Source organism: Zingiber officinale, chromosome 8B (genome assembly GCF_018446385.1).
Source record: "Zingiber officinale cultivar Zhangliang chromosome 8B, Zo_v1.1, whole genome shotgun sequence".
Classification (NCBI taxonomy): domain Eukaryota; kingdom Viridiplantae; phylum Streptophyta; class Magnoliopsida; order Zingiberales; family Zingiberaceae; genus Zingiber; species Zingiber officinale.
In genome coordinates, this window is record NC_056001.1 from 380210 (window position 1) to 391480 (window position 11271).

Consider the following 11271-nt stretch of genomic DNA (forward strand, 5'->3'; position numbering starts at 1 on the left):
CAAAATATAAAATTACTTTTTGGATTTATGACTGTGGAGAGATTTATAAAATTTATGGATTTTTTACTTTTGATATAGTATTGATAATGAAGTTGAGTTTATATGTTCATTACAATTACCCTAACAGTGATAAAAAAATTTTCAAAATCTTTCCAAGATTAAAAATAATTTTAAAATAATTTTTTTTCTTTCAAAAAAACTGGTTTTTAATTGATGAAAATTCAAATTTTTAAAAAGTAATTCTCAAAATTTTTACTAAATATTAGTCACTGCTTATATATGTATCTATTAGATTTTTTTTTTTTGAATTTTTTTTTTTATGTTTATCCATATTTTTAATATGATTAAAAGAGAATAAATTAGAGAGGTAAAATTAGGACTTATTTGTAAAATGTTAAATTGAACTTAATTATTTTATTCATGTCAATTTATATTCTGTTAAATAAATTTTTATGTCTATTTTATCCTAACTTTAATTGGGATTGATGCACATCAAAAAAGAAAAAGATTAAAAGTTCTCCGGATAAATTTTGATGTGATCAACCAGGTTAAGTTAGGTCCTGTGGTATTTAAACCCTTGTGTCTAAGTGTGTAGAAACTTAGAAACACAAAAAGTTGAGCATAAGACATAACGGATGAGAAAGATGACATGGAAATCGAGTTGACGTGCTTAAACACGCACGACGAGGGGCGATAAGCTTCGGAATACGCCGATAGAGCGAGGAAGACACACATGTCGCTTCTGAGGGATAAGAAGCAAGAGTAGAAGTCTGCTCGAGGAGAGAAAATTGGAATTGAGTTAGGGTGAGCTCAACTCTGGAAGGCCGGAGGATCACTCAAATGGCCGGAGAAGAAGCCAGCGACCGGAGAAGGCACTGGACGATCAATGCGTAGTTGACTGATCCGGGCGCCTAGATGGTAAAGGCGCTTGGATCACTTTGGTATCCGAAGGGCGTCTCATCATAGTGGATCAACTTCTGATCCACATCAGCCTCGGTTCGAGAGCTTTCTACTTCTTGAACTAAATGGTGGTATTATCTTCAATTGTGCCATGGAGTCGGGGCGCTGCTGCCGAGTCAGGAAGCAGCTTGGAGACGAACGCTCCGAGATTGGGAATGTCATAAAGTCTAGATGCTATCAACTTGGGGAACAGCTTGGACGAACAACCCAAGGTCGAGAGTAACATTGCAGTCAAGATGTCATTTAATTAGGGATGAACAACTTGGGATCTAGAGCGTTATGAAATTAAGGAGTCGAGGTCGTACAAACTAGCGAAGTTGCTTAGTGCTTTCTTTATTTTGTCCACTACCTTAATAATAGGACTGGTAACCTCCTTTTCCATATATGACACTTATGATTACCTTTGATGGTTCTGGGATAGGTTAACGGGAGCGCTGGGACGAATGTATTCGTCTTTTATCACCACTTATAATTATCTCCGGGATCAATTTTTATTATTAAAATAAACACTTTCAAATTTTATATACATGTTTTTTTTATACCAAATCACATTTTTTTGAAATGATTGAACACGACTTAAAGAGTTCTCTCTGAGAACACGAAACGAAGAAAAATCTCCAGTAATTACAGTCTCCTTAGAACTCTTATGTTGCAATATATATTGTCAACCAAGCACTTGATTTACTTTAGAACTATGTCGGTCCATTTGGACGTAACTAATTTATATCAGATTTTTTAAATATAAAATTTATTTTAAATTTTATATTTTAAATATTTTTTTCATCAACTAATATGTCTATTTTTTAAATTTAAATTTCACAGAAAATAATTTTTTTTTATAAATATTAAAATATTATTTAATTTAGGAAAGAGAAAAAAATAAAAAGAATAAATTGGATAGTGAAAAATAGATATTTTATAATTTGAGAAAATATAGATAATTAAAATTTTAAGAATTATCTAAATTTAATAGGGTAGATAATTTATTTTAAATTTTAAAATTATTATAAAAAATTGATACGGATACGTGACTCACCGTTGGTTTGTGATACCATACTTATATAATTTTATCTACTTCTCACTGCCTCTTTTATCCGATTTGGATTGCTATAAATAAGAAAAGAAGATTTATATGAAAAATATCATCTTTCTACCAAGATATTTATTTAATCATTGAACTCGGCCAACCGTCAACTTCGGATCCGCAAGTGCAAGTCCGCTTGAAAATCCAGCATGAGGACAACACATCCACTCTCCATCTCGCAGGCCCCAATGATCCGACGGCCCTTTCTGCGGTGGCATATGCAATTCATCATGCGAGCAAAAAGTACCTTTTTTAATCCGCGCCCGCAGAAATGGAGATGTGGATTGAGATGAAGGTCGAGTGCGAGAGCGGTGATCGTACCGCATTTTGTTTCGTTTTCGCCCCGTGTTTTCCTCGTCCATTCGGTCCCCCCGCCCGATGGGCCGATTTCTCTCCAAATCAACGGCAAAGAACGTGATTTCCATCTCTGACGCAGATACAAAAATAGTAAGTAATTAAGAACCAACTGCCCAGCTCAAATAAGCAAATAGTATCGAGACACGTCGGCAATGAGATGCCTAATTTCTCAAGGTTTGAGTCGAGTAGCTTGGTTCCGGTACCTTTAGTAAATGAGTTTTGAACCTTATCCGGATCCCGGACGATGTCTTGACAATTCCATAAAATTATAAAAACCGATTGTTTGGCATTGTGGAGGGAGGGATTGCGAGATTTGAGATGCTCGGCTCGATTGTTTTCAGATCTTCGGGGCTCCAGTTGGTCGCGTCGGAGGCTGCCGGGACCGATCTCTCGTCCCGTCCGCCTCCGAGGTCTACCATCGTCTGCGACGCGCAGCCCAAGTTTCGAAACTACGAGTCGATCCCTAAGCTTAAGCCCTTCAGCGGGAACCGCATCGATCGGTGGCTCAAAGATCCGCCTCTCTTGCAGAAGACGAAGAACGAACTCAGCGGTACGCATGAACCTCTGTAATTTCTCGGCCAATTTTTTTTTGAAAAAATACTTTTGAGGATGTTTTCGCCGAATTTGATTAGCACAACAAGAGGGATTTTTTTTTCGTGGAATATGATGCTATTGCGTGAATCTCTTGATACCTTTTTGAGCAGAAAATCTTTTAGTTTCATGGATTTATGCATCTGTTCAGTGGGATTTTTCATTGTCGTTTAGATAAGCCTAGGGCTTTCCGATCAGTTTTAACTGAATCGGATTTTATCGGGTCTTGTTTTATATTAATTTATCATCTTCAAGGAGGAAGATTAGGTAATAAATTATTTCAGCTCTTCACTCTTTATGTAACAATATGCCCATCTCTAGCAAACAAATTATAAGAATTTTACATCTATGGGATTGAACCTGATAGAGAAAACTGCTTTGTAGGTGGTGGGAAGGAAAAGAGGCGGGAAGAAAGTAATCAAAATAGAACTATTATTAAAATATCCCTGTCGCGGTATTATGAAACTCATCATAGCTCTATTTTGTTTCTGGTAGACTGAACCAAACAGCTGCAGCATCTGCTCGAACAATAATAATATTAATATTTTTTAAGAGCGTTCAGATACTGATCAGAAGAAGATAACGTCAACTGTGCCTAATTAAGCAAATAAAATAAACTAATTCAGTAGCAAACGTTCATAGATTGCAAGTTGAAGCATCTGTTGTCTGCAATTGGTTCTTGGTTTGAGCTTATTCACTTGTTTGTATTTAACAGAAATTGTAAAAGAATTTCTTTGATGAGTAGTGTTTTCCATACATGAGCATACTCTTCGGTCTTAATATTAGTTGCTGAAACTTACATATGACGATTACCTATGTCACTTGCGGTATTTTCTGACATGATTGTTCTGTTATATGAGACAAATGCTGAGTGCTTCATTTCATACACAATTCGAAGTGTTTGATAATAAGAACGCTGCTTAAGTAACTATCGTAGTACTTTGGGTCCTTATAATAGTGCTACTGACTTTTTTTTCACCTTCTTATTTTATTAATTCTAGATATTAGAATATTCGATCCTTTAAATTGAGGTAAAACTATCGTCATTCAGTCTAATCTCTTGCCCTATTCAACTTTCTATCTTGATCAATGTTCAACATGCTGGTACTCCACGATACATGTTAACATGTTACTTTCAATAATCAAATATACGGTAGCGAGAAAACAGAAATACCAATCTTCAAATTGTATTTTTTTTTCCTTGTTTCTTCACATGTATCGACTAGTTTTTACATTTTTGTGGCCTTTCTTGTCGTTGTTGCTGATGTTGTCTGTTGCTTATCTTTGTTTTTCATTCAGAGTATTGCACAACACTTGAAGGCGATGAATGCTCTAGTTGTTGGAGTGCCTATTTCGAGCTGAAAGATCTTGAGGTACATACGTGATCCAGAATTGTGTGTGTATATATATATATATTGCCAGTTGTTTACAGTGTTTTTTTGCAGAAAGAATGGTCAAAAGAAGACTTGGAGAAGTTTTTGTGGCAGTGCGGTGGCATAAAGACACTGATCGACTATTTGCACGGCATCACGGCGATGGAGAAGAAGATGAAAGAAAAAGAAACGCACCAAAAAAAAGTAGCAGAACCAGAGAGTCGACCCAAGAATAAACCTTTTCATATTCCTGATGGATTGCCTCCGACGGCAGAAGAGCTGGAAGAGCTCGAAGAAGCAGAGAAAGCCAGAATGCCCGATTCTCCATTTACCAGACTACTTAGGAGCAAAGGAAAGCTTCCAGCTTGGTACACGCCACGTCCAGACCATGAGACGGATTGAATTGCTCAAGTATCAATAGCTGAGATGTGCAGTAGTTGCAGATTTGACATGTTTGAGGCAAGAGAGACATAAATAATCTGTGTTGCTTGTGTACATATTTTGTGTTGTCTTTGTGAATCAAAAGGATTGTTTCAGCTGAAATATTAAACTCCTCCGCAAACACGACCGCCTACAATCAACCACCCGATTCATCGAATTTGAACTTTGCAGGTAAGTAGATGTATAATTCTGACCCAAACTACCTTTTGTAAGTAGGTTATGTTTCACTCTTTTAATTCTGAGTGAAAATATATACTATTGCTTACTTATGTTTATATGAAAAGGCTCGATTAAATTTACCTTGGTGCATTAATTTCAGTAGAAAATGAAGCCCTTCCTTATATATTTTGAAATTTTGAAATTCAGGGGCTATAATATAAAATAATTGTTTGCTGGTATGCATATAAAGGTTCATTTAGTCTTTCAATTCATAACATATTAACATTAGCGTCGGGTTTGACGCACCGGAGTCGAACCCAGAAGCATTAGGGTTTTCCTTTTTTTCCTTTCACATCTATCTCTCGTTCGAAGCTCTTCTCCCGCCCAAATTGCCGTCTCAACCGTTGCCGCCTTGTCACCGATCGGCGATGGTTAGTTGAAACCTCGATCTCGGGAAGAGTGCGTATGGCGTTCCCTTTCCGGACTCCGACTCCCCGACCTCAGCGGTCGCGGCGTTCTCTGTCCCAAACTCCTCGACAGCAATCGCCTCTCTTCCAAAACCCTCAGACTCAACAGCAGCAGGTTTTTCAGCAGTCACCGTTCCAGTTTGAGAGGCCGCAGACGCAGTTGCGGCGACAGGAGCAGGCAACGAGGACTGCCTCGCAGAAGCAATTGTTGCTTTATACGAAGGATAAAATGTCTGCTGGATATAATACCCACTGGGAGGATCTGCATCCTGTCTCGCAAAAACTTCTCCTAAAGATCGAGTATTGTTCTTCTTGTCTACTTGGTTTGGCATTTCGCTTTGCTTTAGGGATTTTTCGATTTTGGGTTTTCCAAAATACCCGGAAAAAACATCTTTATGTGATACCGGGTTCTTTCTTTCTTTCTATCTTTATTTCTTTCTTTCTTTCTATTATATATTAATCAATGTTCGACCGTGGAAAATTCTGTTTTTATGTCAGATCTTCTGAATGAAAGAATTTCGTGTTGTCTTTCTTTTAATATTGCTTCTGTTTTCTTGCATATTAAATTTAACTAATTGATTATGACTGATTTACATCGTTCATTCTAAGTACCACATACCTTATTGGTTATTCATCCTTTCATTCACCGTTTGATAGTGTTGATGATCTATGTGGCTGTATTGTTTATCATTATTTTATTTTATTTTTTTCCTGGTGATACAGAGTGTGCATTCTCAAGCACAAGAATGAGAGCCAGAGGCTGGATCAGTGCAGTCGACTTTATGATTCATCAGTATCAGGTGACAGTTTTGAGGCCAATTCCAGTAGAATCATTCAGGTTTTATTTTTTTACTTTAGCCTATACTTTTATACTTTACATTCACCTACATGTATTTAGTAGTTAACTTCCTTCTAGATCCTAAATTTTCAATTTTCTGGACCATCATGTTATGCATTTAAAAAGTGTGTTTCCCATGTTATCATCGCCATGTTTTGTCTGAGATTGTGACATCATACATTTAGTCCATTCTTGGTAAGTATGCATTTATTTTATTTTATTATTATTATTTTTAGAGTGCAGATGACTATTCTGTCACTTACTTGGCTTAAGCATTTTCCCTTGCAATGCAAAACTATTTTCATTAGCTAGTTTTATCATCAGGTAGGGTTATAAATGAATAAGGTGCTCGTGAATAAGCTTAGTACTTGGCTCCATGCGAACTCAATTATTTTTTTTCCCCAGAGGTGTAGCATATATATAAAATAGCAATCCAGTACGAATGAGCGTAGCTTCTTAATGTCCTTCTTAACGTCAACAAAGCTTGTGAACAATTTATGAACAAACTAATTTGTTAAGTGTTCAAAATCTTAATTATGATCTTAGTTTATTATTTTTATCCAAATAAAATACTTGATAAATTTTATAATTTTATCCCAATGGCATAGGAGGATCAACATAGCAACCCCACTTAGTTGGATAAAACTTGATTGTTGTTGCAGTATGTTAAAAAAGAGAAAATAGTATAAATTTTATTCATTAGATCATGTTTTAACTAAATAATACAGACAACAATGTAAATAGTCGAGCTCAATAAAAAGTTTAAGCTCGGGTTGGACTGAATAAGAGCTTAATAAACAAGCTTGAACAATCTTGAAAAAGTCTTGAATGCAATCAAGTTCGGTTCAACTTGGCTTCATTACTCACATATTTCTAACTAATTCCAATATTCATGTTAAGGGCCTGCGAACTAGCTGGACAAGCCTAACATTTGGTTATTGTTCACACTTTAGCATTTCATAAGAAGATATGCTTTCTCAACCTGAAAAAGAAGACAATTCGTTATGAACATCCTAATTAGGTCATCTTGTACAGGTTTTACATTAGGTGAGGTCTTGTAAATCATATGACATCAGGATGCACTAATTTTCATTTTTAATGATTAAATGGGTAAAAATGTTCTTTCTATTTCTAGGATAAAGTATAGGCTGGTCAGATAGAAATTTATTAGAATCAAGATATATGTTTAGCTTTTTCTGCTGTACAATTGTTGAGTTTAGAAGTCTCAACAGTTGGTTGCTCCAAATTGTTTCTGCAACATCTACTTTTCTCCTACATTTGCTTTGCACAGCTTAAGATAATTTTTGGTTTATGTGATCTGATACTTGGCTTGGCTAGCAAATTCGTTAGTGTTTGTTATCATGTACTTGACTAATTGAATGATTGACAAAAATGATGATGATTTACTTTATATTAAAATTATGAAAAAGACCGTTAATTGCAACAAGAATCACTACTATTGTACATTTCAAATCATCCTCGTCTCTTCCTTGATTCTATAATTGGCATGGTGATTCTATTGCCTATACTTAATACCACCTTATGATTAATTTTGCACTTGATCATGATTTGAGTTGTGATCATCAACATTCTTTCTGGATTTGGGCTAACTTCCTGTAGATAATGGGATTTATTAGTTTTATTAATTCATTTTGTGTTTTTTCTCCTTCACTTCTTTTTTACTCTCTTTTCCTTTATTTTGTTAATTCATTGATTGTTTTTTGAGTTTCTCACAACTGTAATGGTCCTAGAGGAGGTCATGATTTGAGGAATGAACTGCACGTGCAGATTTAATAATTAGCTTACCTGGGCTATCTCTTGTCTTGGATTGAGTATTATAATACTAATTGTATTTGTATCTGTAGATTAGTTCACTTATTAAATCTTCCGTATCTATCACATTTCTATAATTCATATGACAATTTCACTTATAGGAACTTGGGCTTATCACTACCACGATGGAAAGAGAAAAAGTTTCTATTCAAGATCTAAGATCCTCGACAAACAAATTAATTTGGGACACAGAATCTGCTATTCGGTCTTATGTGATGCTAAGGTCAAGGTTTATTTGCCAGAGTGTCACAACAGCTTCAAATGTTGCCTCTGGAAATCCAAATACTGAATTGGGATTGGTTTCCAAGCAAACCAACCAACTAGCTAATTCCTCTACTGCACCAGTTTTTTATTTTTACATTGGGATTCCCAAAAGACCATCTATTTTTATGGAGCAGATAATCACCAAATTTGAGAAGTATCTGAGTGAGTGCTACCGATGGATTGAAGAAGTAGAACAGCTAGTAATGATGGAAAATGGTAGAAGAGGTTCAAATGCCCTGGAATCTTTGCCACAAGTCATGTCCAATGTCCATGATTTCTTTATTCATGTAGCTGCCAAGGTAAGCTGACACTATTTCCTACACTTAAGAATTTCTCGTTATCTTTTGTGGATGAGGATCTTTTCTTAGGCATTTTAACATATATCAGTAGTTCTCTTCAGACATTACCAGTCGGTAACTTTTATTGTTTTTCACATCATTATTTGGATTGCAGGTGGAGAGCCTTCACCAGCATGTTGAATCAATGAAGATAGCATATCTTGCTGATCAGCGATGTCGAGGTGATGCAAATGATCCGTTTCTTGAGGCCAACAGAAGAGAAACGGCTAAACGAGAAGCTGCTTCTAGAAAAGTTCACCCAACATTGTATTTATCTACAGTTTGTTCACAACCAACTAGGGGTGCTTTCAACAGTTCAGTGGCGCCTGCAACAAACACTATGCAGCCATCCATTGTACCATCAGCAGCATTTTCTGGAAGCGGGCTTTCATTATTTAGTACTCCTTCAGCTCCTGCTGCATCTTCTGGAAGTGGACATTCATTATTTAGTACTCCATCATCAGCTCCTGCTGCATCTTCCTCTTTCCTCATTTCAACCCCAACAGCATCTTCTCCTGCATCAAACTTGTTTGGCTCTTCTGGTTTTTCCCCACACTCGACATCATTTGGCACTCCTCCACTTCTCTTTGGTTCTATTCAGGCTTCCGCAGGATTTGCAACAAGCACTCCAGCAGTTGGATCCACTCCTGCTGTGGGTAGCTCACTTTTCTCGACTCCTTTATCTGCAGCAGGTATATGTTCAAATTTTCTCATTAGATGCTATTGTCTCCTGTCAAAGTAATGTTAGATCCTAGCAATTCTTAGTTTTTGTTTAATGGGAAGATTTGTGTTAAGCTTGTCTACAGATCTTTCGGCATAATCTTCCTCACAGATAGGTTTGATGGGTTTTCAATAAGCTTTATGATCTGAAAGAACCCACACCTATTGGAATTGCCTTGTCCTTTGTTAAGTGTCATTATTTGCAATTCTATAGCACTGGATAGATAGTTTCATGATCAAAGACGCTAATAAATTTTATAGTTTGAAGAATTTAATCTATTAGAGCGTAAGGAACAAGGAGAAAAAAAAATTAATATCACTTATGATGTAGTAGCTCAATGGAGGGATAAAATTTCCGCATAGCCAACCACAATTAGTCCAGTAAATGATGATGATGCCGATGAGTTTTATCATGTAGCCATTAAGTTGTTTTTGTATGCGTTCTGTTTTCATAGTTGTATTAATTATATTATTTCAGTTAATGATTGAATTGTATATTTCTACGTTTAATGAAGTTATTTTGTGTAGGCGCTGCAACTGGTCCGGGCGTTCCACTCCCCCCTCGTAGCCGCCTAGCCGGTAACCAGATGGCAAATTTGCAGCATGCAACTGGTCCAGGTGTTAGCGTTGGATTATCTGTAAGATGATCGATAATTTCTTCTTTTTCAGTACTTATTTCCGCATGTTCACATCACACGCAAAGGTCAGTTATGCATCCCCCATTGTATATATTAATTATATTGTCGTTTTTTTTTTCCAGAAATCATCGAGGCCAAAATCGCGCACCAGTAGGCGCTAGTCGCAGCACCAAGATTTTTTGGCTTGGCGATGCGAAACTATCGGAGGATTATCTGGTCTAAAATTTCTAACAAAAAACGGAGATCTCTATTAGCGAACGTATAACATTGATAATTATCGAAGAGCAAGTGAATTTCCGTGTGTAAACATTTTGCGTCTCAAAGCAACGACTTGTTGCTGAAGGCGCCGTGGCTTTGTTCAGTTAGATTAATCCGAGAAGTTGGATAAAAAAATAATTAAAATCTGAGGGAAAATATTCGTTAAATCTTTTTTAGCAATTCAAATTAATTTGTTATGTATTATGCTGATTCTAGTTATTTGAATATGTCATTGCTGCATTACTGAATCTAAATATAACTTATGCCCAGTGAATCATTGGAAAATGTCCTACTTTTTCATTTAATCTCTATGTAATACGATACCATTAGCAATATCTAAATCTTTAAATCAATTATGTTATTTCAAATGTAATGTCTTTGCTTAATTGTTTTGCACTTGTCTAAATATGACAAATACAGTGTAGATAATTTGATTGTATTACGATGACGAACATCACACGGTGAATGTTTTTACTTGATGATTAAATTTAGCCAGTGCCCTGCACTTGTGTTTACCTCCGTAATGCCTTGTTAGTCGTTATCTTTCTTTACATGTCACTCGTTATTTGACCTGTTCTTGATTCTTGATAAAATGGAAAATGAAGTAATTTCTGACCTCTGGATTTGACATTAGACTTGTTCTCGAACGGCAAATACACAATGAATGGAGTCCGTAACTATTGCTGTGGAATTAATCCACGTTTTTTTTTAAATTTCTTTCCTCCGACCACTTGATTTTTTTTTTTATTTTCTTTCCTCAATTCCTCCGGCCACTTGATTTCTATCCAAGAAAAACATATGGTTGACTAAATCAGTTCTCTGTCAGTGCGTTGACCAAGCTTCGAAGGGGTGCAGATATTTCACTGATTTGAATCCACCAACAAATAATAGTCAAATTATTAAAGAACTAAATGTTTTTTTGAAAAAAAAAAAACAATTATTTAGAGTGT

At 35.9% G+C, this 11271-nt stretch overlaps 2 protein-coding genes across 2 annotated transcripts; both read left to right on the forward strand.

The window, feature by feature from the left end:
- Positions 1–2660: 2660 nt before the first annotated feature.
- Positions 2661–4927, forward strand: LOC122016234 (CCG-binding protein 1-like). Its single transcript, XM_042573469.1, has 3 exons — positions 2661–2951; positions 4292–4365; positions 4438–4927. The coding sequence occupies exons 1-3, from the start codon at positions 2720–2722 to the stop codon at positions 4765–4767; spliced, it is 636 nt and encodes a 211-aa protein (XP_042429403.1). The 5' UTR covers positions 2661–2719; the 3' UTR covers positions 4768–4927.
- A 132-nt stretch (positions 4928–5059) lies between these two features.
- On the forward strand, positions 5060–10548 carry LOC122016233 (nuclear pore complex protein NUP58-like). Its single transcript, XM_042573468.1, has 6 exons — positions 5060–5732; positions 6156–6270; positions 8205–8666; positions 8821–9397; positions 9954–10063; positions 10186–10548. Exons 1-6 carry the CDS (start codon positions 5431–5433, stop codon positions 10222–10224), a joined length of 1605 nt encoding a protein of 534 aa, XP_042429402.1. The 5' UTR covers positions 5060–5430; the 3' UTR covers positions 10225–10548.
- The last annotated feature ends 723 nt before the right edge of the window (positions 10549–11271 follow it).

What these genes read in the sequence shown, in the direction of transcription:
- LOC122016234 (XM_042573469.1), top strand. Translation starts at nt 2,720, where the DNA reads ATGCTCGGCTCGATTGTTTTCAGATCTTCGGGGCTCCAGTTGGTCGCG. An exon ending in GACGAAGAACGAACTCAGCG is followed by an intron (nt 2,952 to 4,291) that starts GTACGCATGAAC and finishes TTTTTCATTCAG; the next exon opens with AGTATTGCACAACACTTGAA. An exon ending in TCGAGCTGAAAGATCTTGAG is followed by an intron (nt 4,366 to 4,437) that starts GTACATACGTGA and finishes GTTTTTTTGCAG; the next exon opens with AAAGAATGGTCAAAAGAAGA.
- LOC122016233 (XM_042573468.1), top strand. Translation starts at nt 5,431, where the DNA reads ATGGCGTTCCCTTTCCGGACTCCGACTCCCCGACCTCAGCGGTCGCGG. An exon ending in AAACTTCTCCTAAAGATCGA is followed by an intron (nt 5,733 to 6,155) that starts GTATTGTTCTTC and finishes CTGGTGATACAG; the next exon opens with AGTGTGCATTCTCAAGCACA. An exon ending in ATTCCAGTAGAATCATTCAG is followed by an intron (nt 6,271 to 8,204) that starts GTTTTATTTTTT and finishes TTTCACTTATAG; the next exon opens with GAACTTGGGCTTATCACTAC.